Consider the following 25,478-nt stretch of genomic DNA (forward strand, 5'->3'; position numbering starts at 1 on the left):
CGGTGATATGTCTAGTTGACGCGATAAGCAAGGTGATCTGACACACGGACAGCTAGAATGGTCAATTAATTCTTATAAAAAATAAAAATAAGCGTTTTAGGAAAGTATGTTTCGTATTCTTCTCAGAAAACCCATTCGTTTGAAGGTGGTAGAACCCTTTGTGGTTCGACTCCGGCGGCACCACCGCCACACCTATTTCTGCCTAATAACAGCAGTGTTAGGCGCTGCTGTGTTCCGTTTTGAAGGGTGTGGTAAGGGAGACATACTTTTCCGAGGCGTTCCAGCATAGTCCTCTGGGGTAATGGCGCATCTGTGGCCGACCTCAGGTAGGAATATCTAATTTTATGTGGGGTTGATTACAGATATCCATGGGCGGCAGTAGCCACTTACCATCAGGTGGACTGGATGCTCGTCTGCTACTCCTATTTTATATAAAAAAAAGTGGGGGTAGATAAAAGACAAGTGATCCGTCATATTTTCGTCCGCCATATTGCATAACGTCACTAAATTAATCAAAATTGTCATTCAAACCAAACGATTATAATTGTATAATACATTCAGATTAATGAGATGAGGTTAAAATATCATTTACAAGATTTACTCTCACAAACATACTAAGTACCAAAGCAAGTTAAACAAAAACTTATATGTAGAGTTTGACGAACTTAGTTTACTTTTAAGGAAACTAAACTCAAGCTGCTCATTTTTAAGTTGATTTTTTACATAATGACAATAAGCGAACGTTACCTGTAAGGGTTAATAATGAACGTTCAAGTAATTAACGAAGTTGTGTCATTTTTAAAATGTTAAGACATTCGGTTATACAATGAAATAAAGGTAATTCTTTATAATATCATGTTTAGGAAAATAACGTTAAGTTAATTTGAAAGAAGAACCATTAAAAGTAATAGTAATGTATGTATTTATTTTAAGTAGTAATGTATTTTGCACAATAATTAAAATAATCAATTTGAATGGTCCGTCGACGTCATTAACATTACTGTCCCACTGTTGAGAATGGGTCTCTTTTTACAATGAAATAAGTTTAGCCTATTATCTGGCTGGCCAAGTGCGAGTCGGTAGACTTAATACACCTTTGACAACTTTTTATAAGAACTCTTCGCGTGCGGGTTTCCTTACGATGTTTTTCCTTGTGAACATTAATTTCTGACTTGAAAGATTAGAGGTGCGTGCCTGGGATTCGACCCTCAGACTTCTATTTGAACAGTTCCTACAACAATATTAAATATCACTACTCTGTTACATCATCGACACGTTCTTATGTTCATACCTTCTTAACATAATCTACTGGAGACTTACAAACTGAAGCCATACCAAGGGGATAAAACTCTGGTTACGAATTGCATCCAAAGGATTATAATGTGGGGTTTTACATGTAACAAATTCCTTATTTACACCTTGTTATTAATAACGAAGCTATTCAATGTTTCACTTACTAAAGATTGACATATGAAATTTTTTTCATACTAGACATTGTCAATGATTGATTAATAACGAGCTAATACTAATACTTAAATCTATTTGTAAAGTTTTTAAGTTTCTACACTCATAGCTTGAGACTAGATTGTTTTCAAATGTCACGGGTTCCATAGACTCACAAAAAAGTAGACATACATCCAAACCAGAACAAATCGTGCAGATATTTGTCAGGTCGCGGATGGAATCTGGAATGCTTGCGTACGTAATCGGCTAGAGTTTTATAAAATAGTTTATCATACCACGTTCGCACGCTTGTCACGCTGTCGTAAATTCAGTCGTGTGGTTGGTGCATTTGACTTGGTTTGTTTAAATTTGCAAGCGCTTGCAACATAGCTTTTGACGTGACAACGTGTTATAATTCGATGAAGCCGGCTGCACGCACCAAAAAACATTACTCATGCGGCGTTACCTCGCTCTGAGGCGTTCCATTTAAGGCTTGAAGTGCAAGCGAGAGCGCGGAACGAGCGACAAAGAGGCACAATCGGCCTCCTTTACCTCCTTCTCTATATCGGAAGTTTGCGGCAATCACTAAGCGTGTGGACGCAATGTTAGATTTGTTGTTTGTCGTTCGTATGGCCGGTGTGTCACATATTCTCTGACGGGTAGGTCACCTAATTTACTAATAAAAAACACACTAGGGAAGCAGAAACTACCGGCGCTCATATTTATCTGAATTATTCATACGATAATAAGCTTAAACATATAATCCTTAGGAGGGACAATCGCATACCAGTACCTTATGCAATTTGTTGCAAAGGATGCTCATTTAAATATTATTGACACAGCCTTATTATAGGTAACTGCAACGCCCTCTGGAAATCCGCAACTGCACCGAGGTTCCGGGTTCGATCTCCACCTAATTTTAGACAAATAGTGACAAAAATCTATCTATCTATTGTTTTGTTCGATTACACGTGGCGAAGCGGTCACCATACCTGTCTGATGCGAAGAGTTTCAGGTTTGATCCCCGATATTTGAATGACGAATCTAAATCGTTATTCAATTATTTATATTTTATGCAACTCCATGATATGGGACTCATATGAAAGGGGTTTCTGAAAAGAATACTTGTTTTTGAAAACTTTTTTAACTGGGTAAAAAGGAGATTAATTATTCAATCACTATAAATGTATGTAGGTATCTTTGTACTGTGAATTTCTCAAAGACTTCTAATCCTATTTGTATGACATTTTCTTTACTTATTACTAGCTGACCCGGCAAACGGTGTGTTGCCATATAAATAAAAAAATGTTAAGGGTGAACAACCCTTAACAGTTAGGGGTATGAAAAATAGATAGTAGCCGATTTTCACACTCACTGAATATGCATATAAAATTTGGTGAAAATCGGTAAAGCCGTTTCGGAGGAGTACGGTAACTAACATTGTGACAATTTTATATATAAGATAAATGTATTTCATTTGTCCGATGTGTGTCAAAGAGTAGTAGTACTATTGGTAACAAACCGTACTGGTACCATCCTGACCACACCCACGACTTTGTGGTCGTACACGTGGTCGTGGTGTCACAGATCAATAGGCCCGTATCATTGTGCAATGGTCCGGAAGAGACCTGTTTTGTAACCGTCAATTGATATTATCTATGTACAGTGTGAATTTGCAAATGCCTTAAGGACCAAATCTGAAACTATTCACCCTGTACCTATAGAGTTGGATATATGAGGTAAGTACTAGATGGTGGTAGAATCCCCTGTGGTTCGACTCTGGCGGCACCACCGCGACACCTATTTCTGCCTAATAACAGCAGTGATAAAGCGCTGTGTTCTGATTTCAAGGGTAATGTGGTAAGAGAGAATTTTCCGACGCGTTCCAGCTTAGTTCCCAGGGATAACGGCGCATCTGTCGCCGACTTCGAGTAGAAATCTAATCTTATCTGGGGTTGATTACAGATGTCCCTGAGAACCAGTAGTCACTTATAATTAGATGGACTGCGTGATCGATTTCTACCTCTATATAAAAAATCTTCTTTATGCGACTTTATCTCTTATTATTACTTCTATCTTAAAAATGTACTTTAAAATTACACTTTGTACCGGAAGCGACGTTTGTACTATTATAATGGTGTGTTTGTAAGTACATCCGTATATTAATTTAATCAAAAGCCTTTCCAAAATAGTAATCAATTAATTCCTACAACCTTGAGCCTAGTTGTAAAAAAATGAGAAAGCGAGCTGAAGTAAACCTTCAAAATTGAAGAAATAAGAATACGGTACATCTTATGGTAGTTACTGCCGTTTCTTGAATAAACATTGTATTTACCTATATTAGAAAACGAGCTTTTGCCCGTGGCTTCGCTCGCGTTACGAAGTACTATTTTCATCCCCTATTTTATCCCCTTGGGGGTAGAATTGATCAAAATCCTTTCTTAGCGGATGCCTACGTCATAACATCTACCTGCATGCCAAATTTCAACCCGATCTGTCCAGTGGTTTGGGCTGTGCTTTGATAGATCACTATGTCAGTCAGTCACCTTTGAGTTATATATATTTAGATATAATGAATCCGGGAGATAATCGACCTGAGAATCTGCCCGGGTAGAAAGAATATCTTGGAGACCCTTCGATCAAATATATACATCGAAGTCGAGACCCAATAATTCCTAATCATTGCCTGTATGTTGACAGAACACAAGTTTTATATGAAACTCGGAGAAAAAGACGTCCCCTATATAACTGCCGCTTAGAGATCTGGTATCTTTAATCTATGTTTGAATGGTTATAAAACCAGTATATATCTGTAGTCCCGGGACACGAAGCCCCCAGAGTAGAGCCTGATAGGGCATTGTGTTTGGGCAATGCATCTGTGCATCACTGTGCATCGTGCAATCACTGTTCTATGTGGAGTTGGTTACAGATGTCCATGGGTGGCAGACACCATTTATCATCAGGTAGACTAAACGTTTGTATGCAACTTCAAATTTATAAACGAAAATCCTTGTGATAAAAAATACAATTTTTATGTCTAAATTCCTGCCAAAATATACTAGTCGTTTACTAGGGCTTCTCTTTAATAAAATCTAATACGTTTTAACGCGAATACAGGTAGGGCTGGCACATATTACAAAAATTATAGTCATGTGAAATATATTATATACATACTAGCTGACCCGGCAAACGTTGTGTTGCCATATAAATAAAAAAATCTTAAGGGTGAACAACCCTTATGACTTAGGGGTATGAAAAATAGATAGTAGCCGATCTCAGCCTTACTGAATATGCATATAAAATTCGGTAAAGCCGTTTCGGAGGAGTAACTAACATTGTGACACGAGATTTTTTTATATATAAGATATCCAATTATATTATTCGTTTAACTCGTTGTCATCTAATTCATCTTATTCTATGCATCCAAAAATTGCAATGTATCTCAAAATGATAGATATATCATCAAATGACTTGGTAATAAGCTGCAATTCTCAACAAATTAAATATTTTATCAGAATTCAGAATGTAACATACAGACTTATGTAATGTAGCATTTAATTTAATCGTTTAAAAAAATAAATGATGTGTATATTCTTGAATTTTTGGTTCTCTACTGAATATTTTACTCTTTAATTTCATCAGGCGCATTAACTTACAACTAAAAAGAGTATGGATTAATCCTGAGATACTACTATTTGGTGTCTCATATCTTTCTCATGGTAATCTTCAAAAAAGTTGTAAAAGGAGCTCTCCTTCAAAGCCGATGCATTGGCGACTCCTCTGATGTTGCACCGTCCATAGGCGGCGTTGACTACTTTCCATCAGGTAGCACGTCTGCCTAATCCCTAGGTTAAACTATAAAAAAATGGTCTCTTCTTTTTTTCTAAAAGTACTTTATCTGTGTTTTTTTTTTAAGTAAACGTCTAATGATAACTTTAATCATGACTCATGAGTGTGCGATTTTTAAATTATTAATCAAGTATTGTCTGCGTAAAACTGCTAGTCCGCTCTGAATAAGAAATTAATCGCGTCTCCATAGCAAATTGTACGACTACGCCTGCTCGCAATAATTTCAGAGCAGACTAGCAGTTTGACGCTGACTATATCTCTCTTAACACTAACAAGGCGTCATTTACTATTTCCATTAGAAAAGAAGCAACCCTAAAGGGAGTTAATAACAGCAATCCGGTAACAGCTGTCGAGTCGAGTGTGAACAATCCACTAAGTGGATTAAGGATACTAACCATCCGTGATGTATACGGTATACCACACTAGGCATAAGTTATTGAACTTGTAGTAAGTAGTATTTTTAGGAAAATACCTTTATTAGTATTGGTATTGGTACAAAGAAAAGTCGTCTTTACTAATTTTATAGGAAACTTACTTTAGCAATATCAATATGTCAAAATATTGAAAAAAGGGCAAATGGCCCACCATTCGTATAGAAGTTTCCTTATAAATGCGATGGTTATGGATTTTCCCTTACATCTAGCCAGAAAAAATAGATATACACCTCAAAAAATTCCCATAAAAATGAAAGCCCAATCCCATGTTGAAAAAACTCGGCGAAAAAAAAATATCGTCATGATTTTTCAAACTTGGTAGAATAAACCCAAATCTTGCTAGGACATTCATTTTAAATCTTATCAAGGTCATTTATGGCCTTATCTATGCTAGTTGGACGTACCTATACTAATTTTTATACATTTTGTACTAATTTCCATACCACAGCACAGGAGATTTTAGTATGAGGCTCCGAGTGTAGAAAAAGTTATTATTAAAATAACTCTACACTGAGGCTAATTAGAGGCGAATGAAAAACCTATGGGCGTTGCTCAGAAGGATAGCGGGTTCGTTTACCACATCGTGGTATAAACACAAGTAAAAGTTACTTCCTATACGCATTACAATGTACTGGCTGGTCATCAGACATATATTTATAGTATATAGTACCTTGGTCTATTCTAAGACTATCTTAGAGCCGAGGGTTAGTCTGCATAATTTACGAATAAAAACATAATTTTGGCCGCTTGCGGAGGGTAATGTTTGCGAGCGTATGTATAATTGTCCTAATAGACAAACGAATTGTCGACGACTTAAACAAATAGACAAACGACTTGACAGATTTTATCATTTCAAGTGTCGTTAGATTCGTCTTCACTGTGTGAATGACATATCCTACATCAGTTACCTATTCAATTAATTATTTTTAAACATTCGGGTTATTTGCTTTTATAATTATATAATAACTTTACTTAGATACTTATCTCTTGAAATAAAAATATACAGTTAGAAAAAAAGACCTAAAGAAAATACCTGATATTTATATAATATAATACCTATAAGAAGTTTTCAGGATTACTGCCTTCTAGTTTGTACCCCCTAATCCTTCTCTCCCACTTTACTTAATACCTTATGTGGCGCCCCTATATTACAATCCTATAGATGCGTACATTTTCAACGCACAGACAAGTCCCTTACAAATTGAGTGTAGTAGTAATAGTAAGGAAATGGTCTGGTTTGTGGTAATAACATGTATTCATAGATGTCAGCTCATATCGTGACAATTGCAGCCGGCCGCTCCTACACTACATACAGATCAAGCAAACGTAGTAGTTTTCAACACAAGTAGGTAGAGTAGATGCCTATTGTCTATATATCGTAAAATAAAGTAGACCCAGTAAGTTTCGATCAGGGAAGTACCACTGTCATACTTATTTCTATCGTGAAGCAGATCTTGCGTTCTGGTAGAGGCGACTATTTTATTCATTTGTTAGTGTTGTAAAAATCACTCTTATAATTAATTCCAGACGCCCTAAAGGAAGTCTTATTTAAAAATGTAAAAAATGTTGCCACCATCTGCACAAATTCTCGCGTGTTTTTCGTATAATATGCAACAAGCAAACGCGCGTGATGTCTACCTAATGGTAAGTGGCTACTGTAACTCATATGGCCACAGATGCATTGCTATTCCTGAGAACTAAGTTGAAATCCCTTGGTTAAGTATGTCTCGCTTACCACACCCTTCATATCGGCATACTGCAGCACTTAACACTGCTGTTATTATGCACAAATAGGTGTTGCCGTGGAGCCGCTGGAGTGGAATCGTAACGTGCCGTAAAAGGTTCTACCACCTTATTGAGTCCTATTTGTCCTGTCTGAATTGTAAATAATCTTTGCCATTACATTGTGCCGTTAGTCCGGATGTCGACTGACTTATTAATGATTACTTAGAAGGCCCCACGATCAAAGGCCTTTTAATAATAATATGTGGGTCAAAGATTCATTTATTTATATGGTATATTTTATGTAATACTCTCTTTACACAGGAAAACTAGAAAAATGTAACTTGTAACAGAAAAAAATGTGTTAGGAAGGGAATTATCTCAGATAATATTTTGCGTATAAATTCATTGATGCTAAAATGCAAATTCTGTTATCTCACTAGGAACTAAATCAGGAAACTCTATAGATTGTGATTTGACGTCATATTTGCAAGGTCATATCAGGTTACAGCTTATATTTTGTTCTGATTTTTAGGTTTAATTTGCAAAAAACACATATTTTAATGGTGGTAGAATAATTTACAGATTTTTACTATTATTTCCACGCTAAGCTGATTTTTGCTGTATTAAACGTCGTTTTTTTATAGTGTAGAAATAACATAGGTATGAGCATGCTGTCAATCTAATGGTAAGTGGTACTACATGATCAGTAATTAACCCCACATAAAATTACAGTCCTGCCAGAAGTATGCCGCTGGTGCGCTGCTTTCCCTAAGGCACAGTTTCCATACTTCTACTGTGCCTAAGGACTAAGTTAAAACGCCCGGATAGTTAGACGTCCAGTTTCCACTTACTGGCAGACTGCAAGCTCCTTTACATTAATAATATTTATTTAATAAAATCAGAAGAAATAATTCAATTCAATGATATTAAATTTAAGTTATCTATATTTTTATAAGTAGTACATGTTAGCTTGGTTCTAATATTGAATGATTCAAATTACACTTAATTAAGTTAAATAGCCCATAATCCTTTACAATCAATGCAAAAAAGGTGTTTATTTATAGATTAAGCTGGAAGATTGTACCTATATTTAATGTTTTACCATATGGTTAACTTCCTTACTAGTTGTTGCCTGTGACTTGGTTCACTGTAGTTTTTAGATCATTTACGAATGAAACGATATTTCTTCGCACTTTTTCTTCAATTTCGTGTCTTAACTGCGCATGTCAGCATTGTTCCGAATAAATTACGGGTTAAATTAAATACAGACATTAAACGGGTGACAGAATTGTCAGCCGTTTAAGTCATTTAATGGCTTCCTTCAATTACAAGGCGGTGAGATATCTATACTTATCTATGGCGGCTAGTGATAGAATATGTTGATCGATTGCCTAGTGATTACGATCAAAAAGTTCGGTGATGTAGTGTTGTAAGAATATGATATTTGACTTCAAATGGTTTCAAATAATGAATTCCACATTGTTCATTATTTTCCTTCCATAAACCACGTTTTTTTTATAATATAGGAGTAGCAGACGAGCATGCAGTCCACCTGATGGTAAGTGGCTACTGCCGCCCATGGACATCTGTAATCAACTCCCAGATAGGATTAGATATTCCTGAGGTCGGCCACAGATGCGCCGCTATCCCTGAAGACTATACTGGAACGCATTGGAAAGTATGCCTCCCATACCACAAATGGAACACAGCAGCGCATAACACTGCTGTTATTAGGCATAAACAGGTGTGACGGTGGTGCCACCGGAGTTGAACTACAAAAGGTTCTATCACCTTCAAAATATGTAAATTGTATCTTTTGTTACTCGTAAATATTATAAAGTAGGTACTTAGCTTAACATTTTATATTGCTTACATTAAAATAAAATTCGCGTTAGCACATTTTAACAAATGTTAGCATGAAAATAATTTACAAAATAATTTTATCTTCAAAATTAGTTTACGGAGTTTAGATAATGTTTAATTATTATATTTTTCATTTGCTCACGAAATATAAATAAATAAACCCTTACACAACATATTCGTTATATTTATACACTAGCTGACCCGGCAAACTTTGTACCGCCTCAAAATCTATTTATGAAATATATTTCATATAAAATATAGCCCATGTTACTCGTGGATAATGTAGCTTTCGAATGGTGAAGAATTTTTAAAATCGGTCCAGTAGTTTTTGAGCCTATTCATTACAATTAAACAAACAAACAAAGTTTTCCTCTTTATAATATTAGTATAGATTGGTAGTTGTATTTCGATACAATTAAATAACAAATATAATTTATTAACGATCTGTGCCCCGCGGTTATACTTGCTTCTAAGTAATACGCGGAAGATTTCATAGTTTTTTTTTTTGCGCAGAACCCTAACTCTTATAAAGTAGGAATAACAGACGAGCATGCAATCCACCTGATGGTAAGTGGCAACAGCCGCCCATGGACATCTGTAATCAAGCACAGATAAGATTACATTCTTAACTAAGGTCGGCCACCGCTCCGCTATCCCTGAGGACTAAGCTGGAATGCCTCGGGGAAGTATGTCTTACCAATCTTGCTTGCACAGATATGACACTGTGCACAAATAAACACACATAAACACAAGAAATCAAAAACTTATTGGTTTCCGTTCTTCATAATCGTAAACAACGAAAATTATATTAAAGACACGCAATTTACGAATTAAACTTTTTGTTACATACATAATTACCTACATGTATCAAAGATGATGTCATAGGTGAGGAAGAAGCCTATATGCCTATATACTAACGTCTGCTGGCAGTTTTGTCTGCGTTTTCTAATGACTAAATGTATACCTACTTACCATGTTTAATTTTATAGTAAATACTAGCTTTCCGTTTTAGCTTCGTGGTTGAAACTCAGCCTCTCAATCAAGGCCTCCAAAGTTCAAATCCCAAACGCAGGTCTAATATTTCAAATGTGCGTATTAAAAAATAATTAATCCTTGTTTTAACGGCGATAGAAACAAATTTAAGAAGCCGGCATACCTACTAGACGTTTAAAAATAAAATTAAATGTTATTAAAGGTATGTGAAGTCTACCAATTAGCACTTTGCCAGCTCGATGGATTATGGCCTAATCCTTCTCTTTTTGAGAGGAGACCCGTGTTCAGCAGTGGGACAGTAATGGGTAAGATGATGATGCAAACTACACATAGATACATATTTCAATAATACGTGAATTACAAAACAACGTACAACGACGTACAAAATTTCATATAATACGTGAAGTAGAAGTGGGTTAAATTGACTTTCAAGATTTGATTACATTGTTTGTACAAGTTAATACAAAACGTATAATAATAATAAATGTAGTAAACACGTTTTAATAGTTGAGGAATTTCTATTAGTTTCAAACCCTACTTTAATTCGAGAGTGGAATGTTGAAATTTCTTTTCTATGTTTTAAGGAATATCGGAGGTAGGGCCATTTTAAAATAACCGATTTTCAAAACATACATTTATCCCATATTTTTTTTTTTTTTCAAAAATGAAAAAGCAAAAAGCGATCCACTAAATTTTCCTTTGATTTGATTTATGATTTTTTTTATTCTTATAAGTATTAAGTATTATTTATTATTTTTAGTTTGATTAACAATCAAAGCATGTTTTTTTTTGTCTTTTAAACTATAATTTATTTTTACTACTAAGTAATACTTATTACTTAACTTTAAGTAAATTAAATTTTATTTTAAAAATGTACTAGACAAGCATTCCAATTTATATGTATAGATAAATCAGCATAATTAGGTGCGTCTTTATATACTGACGATATATGAATGGACACGTTATATTATTAGGTTAAAACTTAACAAAAACAGTTCGAAATGAGCCAAGAGGGTGATAGGTGGTGCACATGTGAATTTAAAAGTTAAAACATGCATAGTCTTACTAGTGAGGCTAATTACGAGGAGGCCTTCGAGCTATCTGGTATGTTTATCTAGTGTTTTTAGAATGAATTTGTTTGAAATTAATTTTTTTCAAAATTAATTTTAGAACGATATTTTTTTGAGTTGAAGCTATCAAAAAAGAATTCGTATTATTTAGCAAAAAGTTAAATAAATGCGTTGGTATTTATTTAAAAATAGCTATTCCAAGACCTTTTCATATTAGAAATGTATGTACAGGGATGAGCTATAAATGTTCATTATAGAATATTAAAAATAAATGAAATGAATGAATTGTATTTATTTTCAATAGACCTTAACATTTACAATATGAGATTGACCACAAATGTTGGAAGCCTAGGATCAGTGTGTATTGTCCTTGTAGCACCGGAACCAGAATAGGGCTACGGTATCCCCTGCCTGTCGTAAGAGGCGACTAAAAGGTCCACACCCTTCAACCTAGAACACAGTAACACTGCTGTTATTAGGCAGAAATAGATGTAACGGTCGTGTCTATGGAGTCAGATCACGACAGGTTATGGTACTTTGAATCTATTCCACTATTTGATTAAGATGATATAGAAAGTACGTACAATTTATATGTTACATTTTAATTTCGTATAAAACATTGTTGTTTCTTCTTTATTATATTCCGTGATTTTTTCAAGTGTGCGTGAATGGCTAAATCCAAAAAAAGAGAATAAGCAAAAAATGTTCAAAAATTGTATTTCTCTAGCCAGGAATGGAATAAGTTCAATTTGGAAAAAATAACATTTGTGTCGGTTATAAAGATCAAATTGTAAGGCGAAAGTTTTTTAAGAAAATTTAACTTTTTTACACCTTACTTTTAACCATCTCGGATATAATGTCGATTGGTTTCAATACATAGCTTTACTACGAGTTTATTATTGTATCACCTATTAAGCATTCCAATATTATCAATTCTTAATTATAGCTAGGCATAAAATCGTTAAAACTCTTTTCCTTATAGTTAAGCTGGAATACCTCGAAAAAGTATGGAAAGGGATACCACACTTTTCAAACCAGAATACAGCAGCGCTTAACACTGAGTCATAACACAAAGGCTTCTACCACCTTCAAATTGTTGCAGGTCATGGGTGGTACAACTGGCTGGCGCTGGTCGCCTGCTGCATCATCACCCATGCGGTGGCGCTGGACATGTTTGGATTCGGGGTGGTAGTGGCGGCTGCCCGCTGTGACCTGAACCTCGGCATGGAGGAAACTGGGTTGCTCGCTTCAGCGCCTTTTGCAGGTTAGACATTATCATTCTAATGTCGGATGGACACAGGTTTCCTTTTAGATTGAGATATTTGTAAATTCCTCTCCTCCTCCTCTTAGATTCTCCTCTTAGATTGATGTATTTGGAAACGAAAAAACAAAAATTAACAAAAGAATACAACCGACTTCTATGTCACTACAAAGTTAAAAAAAAATTGAAATCAATTGAATTTTGGTTTAGTACATATTTCTGAAGTCGGCGCTCATATTAGACACGCTGTTGTAAAGGCATTAAAATAGGTTCATAAACGGCGAAGTTATGGCTGTTATATTTACATGGGTGGAGGAGTTCCCCTCATTTTCTCCAGAACCCATCGATGGATCCTAACCATATTTAAATGGGACCAACTTCCAGCTCATCTCTATACAATAAAAAAAGAATTATTAAAATCGGTCTACTAACGGCGGAGTAATTCGGGTACATACATAAAAAAAGATACCGGCCGAATTGATAACCACCTCCTTTTTGAAGTCGGTTAAAAACAGAGAATAAAAATAGTTTGTCTATATTGTATTTTGGTCAGGTACTACATAATTCGTAAACAGTTTTTATTTGCCGCAAAGCTTAATTATATTCTGCTTATTTTTCCTCTCTGCCTTAATTATCGAGATAACTTTGAAATAGGTAAAATGAGGTTTAAGTCGGCATAGTCTTATTTAAATTCAACGCGAGCAAAATTTAGCTCATACTGTTAAAATTATAACAAACTTCCTGTATAGAAATGATACTGAATATAGGTGCTAAGTTTTATTGGTCAAAAATTTGACGTAATTTTTGACCAATAAAACTTGATGATATTATAAACATCGTACAATATATCATATTATAGTTAAGTAGTTGAGCTATTTGTTTTAATTACATTAAATAATAATAATAATATTTAATAGTCGTAATTATTAAACATATTTTCAAGAAAACAGAGTTTAATTCAATATCAAACATACGATACCATAGTTATTATAGTAAATTTTATACAATGTTAAATTTTATATATGTAGTACAATATTCCCATAGTTATTATGTGAGTAAATATCTGCAATAAATTTTGTACCTGTATAGATCGCAATTTTTTATGCCAAAGTTTGAAACATGGGATCACTTTTGTATTTTTCTTGGGATTTTACTGCATTCAATTTGTAATACACAATTAAGTATATTTGGTAATAAATAACTTGGTTGTCTGCATATCGCATGATACTTTGTACTTTCAAGGTATAAAAAACTAATTAAAAACAATTGCCAAAATGTGCAAATGTTAGGTAATAAATTGTTAGAATGAAAACTAAATGAGAATACGAAACAAAACAAGTTTATTTAAGTGAAATAGACTAAAATCGAATTTAAAAAAAGAAATAATTTGTGAATATGAATATCTGTGAAGAAATAATAATAATAAAAGGAATACTTAAAAGGTTCATGTAGCAGGTATTGACAACGATATAAAATTAATATTATGATAACAAAATAGCGGAAAGATTAGCTTAACTTTAAATTAATATTTCTATTAATCTTAACAAACTAACTTAGATTTAATAAGTAATACAGTGTCATAATATTTAGAAACAGGTCAGTTAAAAAATATCGTTAAAAAATGTAGGTAACTTGTCCCTGTAGTTCCGGGACTAGAAAAGGGCTCCGGGATACCGTAGCCCTTTTCCTGCTTGTCGTAAGAGGCGACTAAAAGGGGGCTTTCGGGGTTGCCGGCGGCAAGAGTGGGAGCTCGAACCGTCCGGAGAGCAACCCCGGGAATGACGGCGGCATGTGAGGTCGCATGCCGTCGTAAACACCAGGTGTGCGGGAGGAGCGTAAAGTGCTCCCCCCAGGGCAGAGCCCGACCGGGGCATCGTGCTCGGAGGACTCCGGTTGTGTTCCATAGGAGATCCCGGAGTTCTCCACCAAGCTCTGAGGACGGCCACCGGGGGGGTTTTAGTGCGGTAAAAATCCCACATAACCCGCGTCGCTCCCACGTCGTCGGGTACCTTTTGAAGGTTTCCCCCTCGAAAAACAAAAAAAAAAAGGTAACCTAAGACTATATTTAAGTAAGTCTGTACATTTATTAGTGTTGTACTATATTTTTACGAAAAAACCAGGGTAAACAATATAACAAACTTCAATTTGTATTTCAGGACTACTCTTCGCATTTCCATGGGGATACTTCGCGGACATGCATGGCAGGAGGAAGGCACTGCTTCTGTCTACTTCTGTGGGCTTCTTGTTCGCGGCCTTGAGCAGTTTCTCCACGAGCTGGCAGGTCATGCTGGCTTTGAAGCTGATCGGATGCAGCTTGTAAGTAAACTACTTTTTAATAATGTCCATTGCGTTACCAAAGAACTGGGTATGCGAAAATGACCCAAGTAAAATAGATACAAAATGGAAAAAGTGATACAACGGACCACCCTTATTATCTCATGCACTATCAATTATAGTAAACGAGCTTTTGCCCGCGGCTTCGCTCGCGTTACGAAGTAATATTTTCATCTCCTATTTTATCCTCTTAGGGTAGAATTGATCAAAATCTTTTCTTAGCGGATGCCTACGTCATATAATCTACCTGCATGCCAAATTTCAGTCTGATGCGTCCAGTGGTTTGGGCTGTGCGTTGAAAGATCACTATGTCAGTCAGTCACCTTATATATTTAGATAAACATATTTATTACTTGTATAAAAACAAAAACTCGATTGCTTCAAAATATAGCCTACATCACTCTCACAATTAAGACGAATCCAACGACACCTCATATGTTAAAATCCGTCGAGCCGTTTAGGCTGTAAGGCGTGTCAAAGGATGAGACATACATACATACATACGCTCGAAAAACATTACCCTCTGCAGTTGGGTAAAAAATTACCAAAGCTACATTTGTACACCTGCAGCACCTTGTAATATTTAATTTTCATCTTATATATAAAATTCTCGTGTCACAATGTTAGTTTCCGTACTCCTCCGAAACGCCTTTACCGATTTTCACCAAATTTTATATGCATATTCAGTAGGTCTGAGAATCTATTTTTATTTCATACCCCTAAGTGATAAGGGTTGTCCACCCTAAACATTTTTTTATTTATATGGCAACACAACGTTTGCCAGGTCAGCTAGTTTTAATATAATAATTTCATTATTATAAAACTTTTTCGTTTTTAGATAATCATTTTCAAGCAGTCGGAATTTTTGTTTTTATAATGACTGATGACTGATGATAACGTGATGACTGATTATAATTATTTTTAGATTTGATAAACGATTGCAGTTTGTTATCATATAAGAATACGGATTTTTGCTTTGTTTTCTACATTATCAGCTTTTGCAAGGGCAATGTTAATGTTATTTGATAAGGGCTTAATGAAGGACTTTTTTATTGTAGGAATAGTTAACAAGTATGGCCATTCCAGTTTATGACCATCTATAATCGTCCTAAGATAGGATTGAGATCGGCAACAGATGCGTTGCTACCCCTTAGTACTATATTATTTAACAAAAAAAGTATTCTGTATGAAGGCTCCAATTTATATAATAAATTGCCTACAAATATTAAACAATCAAAATCAATGTTAACATTTAAAAAGCTTCTTAAATTTCTTAAATTATTTATCATAAATATGCGTCAGTACGCACAACTTACATCATAAGGCACTTCCAGGCACTCTTAATCTACATGAACGCATTACTTATTTTAAAAGCGAATATCGAAACAATGTTTGTATTCTCCATCTACCTTCAAATATTTATTATAAAAAATGTTATACTTTTATTGTGCAGTGTCATTTTCTTATTTTACTTTTTAAGAAAATCTCATGTAAGTGAATGTATTTGTATATTCTTATGAGAATAAAGATATCTCAAACCTCAAATGTTTGTCCCTCGCGACAATTAGAGATGTGCCGAGTCAGGTCGACTCGAGTCAGTACTCGAGTACTTACATAAACTCGCATACTCGAGTGCTAATAAGTGATACTCGAGTACCAGTGATACTCGAATACTGACGGTAGATATATACACTGACTCCAGTCTTATTTACCTTATATAGGCAAACGAGTGAATACAGCAGCAATTGTGCAAGTAAAATGTTTAATTTTGTTTAGTTTAGGCAACTTTATTATTATTATTATTATTTTGGTCTTCGTGCTATTGGACTGTGTGTAAAGTACTCGAGTACTTTGTGAATACTCTGGACTCGAGTACTGATTCGATTCTTTTTTAGATGAGTACTAAAGTACTCCAATACCAAAAATGCCCGACTTGGCACATCATTAGCGACAATCAGTCCCTTGAAAAAGGTAGAGCAGATATGGTTCGATCGGGGAGATAAAACCGCCACACTTCCTGAAGCAGATGACGTTACATTTTCATTTCTACACCTGTAGATTAAGTTGGAACGTCATGGTTAAGTATGTGTCCCTTCCAAACTGGAATAGCGCAATCCTGAACACTGTTGTTATAAGGTAGAAATAGATGAAACGGTATCTCCGGATTCGACCTACCGAGTTTACGAAGGTGATACACTTAAGGTGATGCACTTCTGCAGTCAAATGCCGAAGTCTATCACCTTCTATGATCAGGATGCCGAAATCTATCACCGTTTCTGAAATTTTCCAGTTCCACAGCAGCATTTACCTTGACAATGACTTATCTTGGTGAATGCACGGGCAACAAACACCGGAGCCAGTATCTCTTCATCATGAACAGTCTGAACTTAGCTTCGGAGATCGTGTCTTTTGGTAAGATGATTCCGTTTGTTGTATGTTGTTAACTGTCCCGTTTGTAGTATATTATTGTTCCACTGCAGGGGTCTCCTCTTAAAGTGAGTGTCTCACCGCGCTTGCCAAATTCAAATTGGACTACTCACGTTCATGAATTTTTTAAAACTTAACCGTTTGCTCTCGGTGTTTTCCTTCACCGTTTAAGCGAGTGATATTTATGTTAAACTACTAAAATGTACCTTACACATAACTTAGAATCTGACTTTGGTCTGGGATTCTCACACATCTAATAGTTGTTTTAATAAGCAGTGATATCGTAATTGATAACACTGCATATTTGTCTATGTATAATATGTATGTATTATATGCTTTGAAGGTGGTAGAACCCTTTGTGGTTCGACTCCGGCGGCACTGCCACCACACCTATTTCTACCTAATAACAGCAGTGTTAGGCGTTGCTGTGTTCCAGTTTGAAGGGTGTGGTAAGGGAGACAGACTTTTCCGAGGCGTTCCAGCTTAGTCCTCAGGGGTAGCGGCGCATCTGTGGCCGACCTCAGGTAGGATAGGAGGAATACCTAATCCTATCTGGGGTTGATTACAGATGTCCATGGGCGGCAGTAGTCAGTTACCATCAGGTGGACTGCATGCTCGTCTGCTACTCTTATATTATAAAAAAATGCATGTCATCTACGACACAAGAGAATCTTAGTGTGGGTCTAGGAAAGAGTCTTTAGCTACGCGAAAATTTTATTATCAAAACACGTTTAGTTGGAACATTGCTCCACTTATCTGAAATGACTTTAATTTATGGCATGTTATCTTCCTGCTAACCTTAATGTTTTCAATAGAAATATCAAGAAGCATGGAGTGCGTTACCAAATTCCGGCAACAAACGCAGTACCTACTTTATATAATATTACACGGAAGGTTTCAGCGTATATTCCACAACAATCAGTGATAGCGTAGTGGTTAAGAAACTCAACCTCATGCTCGAGGGGTTCGAGGTTGAAATCCCAGGCGCGATCCCTCTCCATAACCTATGATTTTTCAAAGTTATATGGGTATAAGATATTAATTATCACTTGCTTAAACGGTGAAGGAAAACATCGTGAGCAAACCTGCATACCGGAGAAATCTTAAAAAAAAAGTTTTCAAGGTATGTGAAGTCTACCAATACGCACTTGGTGGACTCTGACCTAATCCTTCTCATTCTGAGACCCGTGCCCAGCAGTAGGACAGTAATGGGTTGATGATGATTCTACTATTTTTTTCTCCTCGACGCAATCAGGGTTTCAGTGTTGTATTAATGTAATTAACCGTATCCTTCCAGGCTTAGCATACTTCATCCTGCCCCTAACCTTCATCGTGCTTATACCCTGGCTCTCCATAGCCTATACCTCCTGGCGACTGTACGTCCTGGTGCTAGCCCTTCCCCTAGGATTGGGTGCTGTGATGATGTTCTTCTTGGAGGAAAGCCCTAAATTCTTAGCGAACATGGGTCAGACTGATAAGGCTTTAGACAGTTTGAAGAGGATTCATAAAATGAATGGTGGGAAGAAGGATGAGTTTCCGGTAAGTTAAATGGAGTTATTAATTTGATATAACATAAATCAGAAAGTTATTCGCAATAGGAAGTAACTATTGTATATATATTAGACGCTTTTACAAAAGCCTTGTAAACATAAATAGCAATTTGTTATATCGCCGCAACTTATTAATCATACGTTCAATGTGTATAGTCCGCGCCAAACTGCTAGTCCTCTCTGAATATAGAAATGAATCGCGGCGCCATAGCAAATTGTATGACTACATGTGCTCACAACAACTTCAGAGCGTTCCTACACCAATTTGTTGGAACAGGGTTGAGAAGTATGTACCTACTATGTAGTAAGTATCTAGGCTGACAATTACCCAAAGTGGTCTGTTTCGACCCTCAAGGCTCGAGAATGACCTAGAAATCAATCAAAAACACATTAGGGTGAATTAATAAAACACAAATATTACTTTGTCCAGGAATCTCCCTAAAACTTAAAAACTTGGCAAGGGGTGTCGGAAACATACAGTTTAAATTCTGAATGTTAAGGGTATTTTTATTGGGCGGAAAGATTTAAAAAACACCCCTGCCTTAGTACGCATCGGAAAAGTATGCTCATGCTAAGAACTCGTCTAGAAGACAGGTCCGTGCCACCACCCTTTTCCGATTTCCACGATTAGACCATATACTTACACAGAATCCAATATAAAAGGTCAATAATGCACTTTCAGGTAATGTACCTCAAGAAGGTAGAAGTAGAAGTTGAGGTGTCCTTCTGGTGGTCACTTGTGAAACAAACGGTACCTTTATTCAAACCGCCGCTGCTCTTGAGGACCCTTCAGCTCTTCTTTCTGATGACCGTTTGCTGTACTACGTAAGTTTGCTTATCATTATAGTTTGAAAATGTTTAAGGCCACACATAGATTAGTAAAGATACTTCGCCGCCTTGAAATTGAATGAAGCCACAAATGGCTTATTTTAGTAAGTTCTTTTTTTGAATTCTTGACAAATAAAAACATTTTTAGAGAAAATTTATGAATAAATAACTAATACTGCGTAATTAACGTAATAAATAAATAATTATTTCAAATATTTTAGGGACATTTTAGCACGGACACGTGGCTAAACTTTTTTACGCAACTATTTCCATTCTCAAAACTGGGTACATTTTCTTATTAGGAGTGAGTAATCTTTACTAATCTATGAGGCCACATTAAAAAAAATGTTATCGATTATGGCTCAGAAGCCTTGTGACAGACGGACAGACAGCGGAGGCTTAGTAATAGAGTTCTGTTTTTACCTTTTGGGTACGGAACCTTTTTTTTTTTTTGATGACGAGGGGGAAACCTTCAAAAGGTATCCGACGCCATGGGAGTGACGCCGGGTTATGTGGGATTTTTACCGCACTAAAACCCCCCCGGTGGCCGTCCTCAGCGTTTGGTGGAGAACTCCGGGATCTCCAACGGAACACAACCGGAGTCCTCCTAACGCGATGCCCTTCTATCGGGCTCTGCCCTGGGGCGAGCAATTTGCGCTCCTCTCACATCCCCTGGTCATTACAGCGATATGCGACCACACAAACCGCTGTCCTTCTCGGGGTCGCTTGCTGGACGGTTTGAGCTCCCACTCATGCCGCCCGCAACCCCGAAAGCCACTTTTAGTCGCCTCTTACGACAGGCAGGGGATACCGTAGCCCTATTCTGGTCCCGGTACTACAGGGACTTGGGTACGGAACCTGGAAAATTGTTAAATTTCTTTATAACACAAAAACTCTGATCTATAGATGCCCATTTCATTGTTTTGCTATCAAATCTTCATCTTTCTCATACTTCCCACTCTCTCTCAAACTTTCTTTTCTTAACTTCCCACGTGCTATTTGAAATTTTGGGGTTTCTAGGAACAATGTGTTCCTGATGTGGTTCGCGACGACCGTCAACATGTTCTTCAACTCTGAGAACAATTCCACTGATAACATTGGCTTCTGTGAACGAATGGCAGATAACGCTACTGGGATCACTTCTTATACTAGTGATAGTGTAAGTTACTACAACTCCTAATAGTGTTTTGGATGTATATACTTTCTTCCGGGTATTTAGGAACAATATAAGTTATTTAATTTTTACAGTTTTTTCGACAGTATAATGTTTGAATAGACTTATAATTATCATCTATTCTTTATTATTCCAAGCTTTAACTTGTTAATGCATATGTATGTAAGGATCAAATCTCACAAAAGATTTTTAACCAGTAAACTTTAATCAATTGAGCTGAATGTATACACAATTGTATAACATGACAATGCTTGATTTGATTGGCTTAGTGACATCATTCTTAAATCAATAAAGATCCCCCAAGTTAACGGACTAATATTTTTTGCATCTTATTATCGAGGATTAAGTTGGAACACCTCGGATTAGCATGTCTCGCTTAATACATATTTTTAGGCGGAACACAGCAGCACTCAACTGCTGTTATTAGCTAGAAATAGGTGTGGCAGTAAATCACAACCACTACCACCACATTTCCATTCAGCGCTCAGTCTATTAATCCAGTGTTATTTTCTTAACATCTCAAAACTTTAGATCTTTCACTTCTTGATCTGATTGATTCTTGATTATCAAAGTCATAATTAACCTCTTTTCAGATAATTTGCGACAACACGATATCTCTGAACGCGATATACTCGGGAGTGGGTCTCGGTGTAGTTCTTACAGTACTCAACTTGTCAGCATCAAAGTTCGCGTCATACAAACGCCTGGTGTTAATAACATTTCTGCTGCTAGCTAGCATCAGTTGCCTCCTTGTGGGGTTGTTGCAACAGCCGATAGCTAGCCTTATCTTCTTTACGCTGATACAGACCTCTGGTATTGGTGTTGGGAATATCGCCTCGTACTTTGTGGATCTTTATCCTACTTCTTACAGGTAACTAGTTTTTATCTATGATTTATTTGGTTTCTGTTTTTAGCACTTTATTTTTTGGAGTTTACTCCTTTGAGTTATAAGGCCCGGTACGGAAATTTTATGAGGAGTAAAATCAAGTGTAACACGAAAAGTTGAGGCGTTACGTAGAAAGAGACAAACATATATATATCCACACTTTACGCGCGACACCAGTGAAGTCACTGAATAGAAATGTCATAATTTTATTTTTTTGTACCAGTGACGTGAAGGAATGCGTTGTATTGGTAAAATAGGTTCACAGACTACATATTAAAAGTATTTTAGCCACAAATAAAACATAGATAATTTAAAATAAGCCAAATACGAAGGTGCTAAAATCGGACATGTATACATGTCCGTGGACGGTTAGGGTACATTTCGTTTCGGACATGTATACATGTCGCTGGGCGGCAACGTAAATAATGATCCATTACAATCCCTCCTTTTTATTACAATCATCATATCCTCTCAAAAAGGAAGTAGCGTTTTTAACCAAAATATGAATCAAGAGTGCTTTTATTAATTTAAAATACAGTAAGTTCAAATCCAATATGAAAGTAATTATTACAATAAAAATAATTAGCAATATATAAAACATTAAAACGTTACGAACGTTTTTAAAGAAGAGTAACATATAAAATCAGTAAGCAATTGAATAAGATATAATATTAGCAAAATAAGTTTTTAACATAAAGAGGCTTTTGTAAGTTACTGATATATTAATTTAACTTATAAAAATGGATGCATTATTGATCAGCACCATCTATCAACGATAAACGGGCAAAATCAAAACAGTATTATTTAATATTTATTACAGAATTATTGCTAATGAATTATGTTCAAAATAAGTTATATAAAATTAGCAATACGTTTTAAATGAATTCTAGAATTATAAAACATTCAGAAACAATCCAAATTACATATAATAACATGTTTATTGAGTCTCATATAAATTGCATCCGTAAATTGCAACAAGGATATTTTATAGATGGCAAAGAAATTATAATTATTAAGTTTTAAGTTATAAAACGTTTAACATTGTTTTAAATATAAATAATTATATTATATTAAAATTTACTTTAATATAAACAATTATATTAAGTTACCATTATAATATTTGGAACCAAAATACATAGATTGATAAACTTGCAAACTTACAATTTATAAAACTTGCCACTAGATGGCGCTATTATACCCATGCGCCCATATATACACCTATATACAACGTACATAAACAGCAACCTAACCATCAAGTTTTAATGTTTTGATTTTAAAGTTTTTTTGTAACATACTTTATGTAATACGCATTATTGAAGTAATATAAATAATCCGAATAATTACAGATATATGTTTGTTTCTCTTATCATTTTAGCAGATGCGTTCATTTACCCTTTTTTTCTATTCGATATATATCATAATTATCGTTCGTAAGGAGTAAACTCCAATCGTGCGTCGTAGCTGACACACACACACTTTTTTTATCATTAGGGTATGATTGGTTTATATTATTATCTTAAGATTATTAAGATTGAGTACCAAATAAGTACCTCATGGTAAGTGGTCTCTGCTCCTTATGGACATCAACAACTAACTCCATATAGAACAGGAATTTTATCACAGACCTATATCTAAACAAAATACAGGTCTGTGGGTTTTATCTTAAGCCGATCACATATGTGTGTCCACTTCTGTGGACTAAGTTATATTTTCTAAGTCAGCCGGCATCCATATACTTTCACCGAAACGCAGGATTGCTTCACGCTATATACATGTGTGACGGTGGTAACTCTATGGTCGAACTATTGTCACATAACATTACTTCCCAGAATTTGATCCTAAAAAGCTACACTATCATATAGTGGAATAATATAGAGGTGTATTTTTTTCAAAATGAACTCGTTCGATTCCCGGCTAGGGAAAACGATATTTTTAAAAACTAATAATGCAGTTTTAGTTTTTATCAAAATCGGCCTCGAAACTCCTTTCAGCATTATTTGCTAATCCTTATAGTTTCGGATTTAGCCCTGATTTAGCCCTGAAAGCCTATTTTATTTAAAAATTCACCCTGTATACTGTTTCTAACACCTTTCAAATATCTTAAACTAACTAAAATATCAATAAACACGAAATATGAAATGATGGTAAGAAAATAAAGATTATAAAAAATATGAATAGCTGTTATTAATAATCACTCTATCGAATGTTTTGCATATCAAAGATTAAATCGTGGTTGATTACAGATGTCCATAGGCGGCAATAACCACTTACCATCAGATGGACTGCATGCTCGTCTGCTACTCCTATATTATAAGAAAAAAAATCCGTCGTTTTGGATAGATTAGGTATTAATCACTGTCGTATATCAATTTTTGTTTCACAGAGGGCTAGCAACGAGCCTCTCTCTAATGGTAGCGAGGCTCGTATCATTCGGTTCCGTCAACGCGGTCGGAGCCGTCATCGTCGACTACTGCAGTCTCAACTTTTACTTCTGGGCTGTTGTTACTTTATGTAAGTGCTTATTTTTTATTTTCTTTTGATTTTTATAAAATTTCAGAGGGTATTGTTTTTCAAGCGTCTTCGAGTGTCATTCTTTGGTACGCCCTTAAGGACAAACGGCTTGTCTAGGGCTGTGTTAAGGGATGTCGAGGCATCTAGACACAAGAATTCGAGGCTCTGGGATTGTAGAAATAATATTACGAAAAATTAAGTGCCTACCAATGAATGCTAAAAATTTAAATTTATTGGCTATTCGTGCCCTCATTATGTCCGGGGCTCTGGACATGGGCCCCCTGTTCCTTTAGGGTAAAGACGGAATAGGGCTTGATGGATCTAAACATAGAAGGGATCGTTTAATTCGTCAAGTTGTGGGGGCGACATATAGATCGATTATGTACTCGTATGTTTTGTTTATCTTCCCAGGTGGTGCGGGAGTCTGTCTGTTATTACCTAAGGATCGGAAGTCCAATACTATCCATCCCTCTAATTCATCCCGGAATTTACCTGCGGGATAACACTGGATCTCATTATGATGTTAGGATGAAATATATTTTACATTTTATGTAACACATACTCAATAGTGTAAAAACTAAATGGACGAAGTAATGATTTTCTGAATCTTTTCTGTATTTTCTTTTATAAATGATTGTAGTAAATTTATTGATTCATTTTGTATAAGTTCTATAAATGATTAATAACATTACATTTTTTACGTAACATATTACTGTAAAATAAGTACAAAGTAAATGATTTTTGATTCATTAGTTAAGGGCTTACTTTGAAATAATATTTTCTTTTACCAAATTTTTGTAAATTCATTGAAATGATGCAATTTAGTTCTTAGTCGTATTTTCTAAGCAATAATTTAGTTAAGGGTACTGGTATATAATATTACGCTATGTTCCGCCTTTTGTACTGATTTTTATGCGCGAAGAAATTAATTTCAATAAAATACATACCAAAAAGTTTTACACAAAATACTCCTTATTGATTCTAAGGTACGGTTTACGAGATGTTATATTGTATTAATTATCGTCAAGCCCTTACAGTCTCACTACTGTGCACTGGTCTCCTCTCAAAGAGAGGTGGTTTTCCTTCCAGATTCCTTATAACTTTCATTACCTTCCAAAATTTGATTCTTA

The 25,478-nt window shown here is 35.5% G+C and overlaps 1 protein-coding gene across 1 annotated transcript; it reads left to right on the plus strand.

The window, feature by feature from the left end:
• Nucleotides 1-11,302: 11,302 nt before the first annotated feature.
• On the plus strand, nt 11,303-24,903 carry LOC140757787 (synaptic vesicle glycoprotein 2C-like). Its single transcript, XM_073093656.1, has 10 exons — nt 11,303-11,411; nt 12,480-12,641; nt 14,795-14,954; nt 17,263-17,384; nt 18,697-18,938; nt 19,632-19,774; nt 20,798-20,936; nt 21,545-21,822; nt 24,221-24,348; nt 24,760-24,903. The coding sequence occupies exons 1-10, from the start codon at nt 11,360-11,362 to the stop codon at nt 24,849-24,851; spliced, it is 1,518 nt and encodes a 505-aa protein (XP_072949757.1). The 5' UTR covers nt 11,303-11,359; the 3' UTR covers nt 24,852-24,903.
• Nucleotides 24,904-25,478: the final 575 nt, after the last annotated feature.

The sequence above is a fragment of the Epargyreus clarus genome, unplaced genomic scaffold, assembly GCF_041222505.1.
Source record: "Epargyreus clarus isolate Ecla_fem2 unplaced genomic scaffold, WU_Ecla_fem_2.2 ptg000005l, whole genome shotgun sequence".
Classification (NCBI taxonomy): domain Eukaryota; kingdom Metazoa; phylum Arthropoda; class Insecta; order Lepidoptera; family Hesperiidae; genus Epargyreus; species Epargyreus clarus.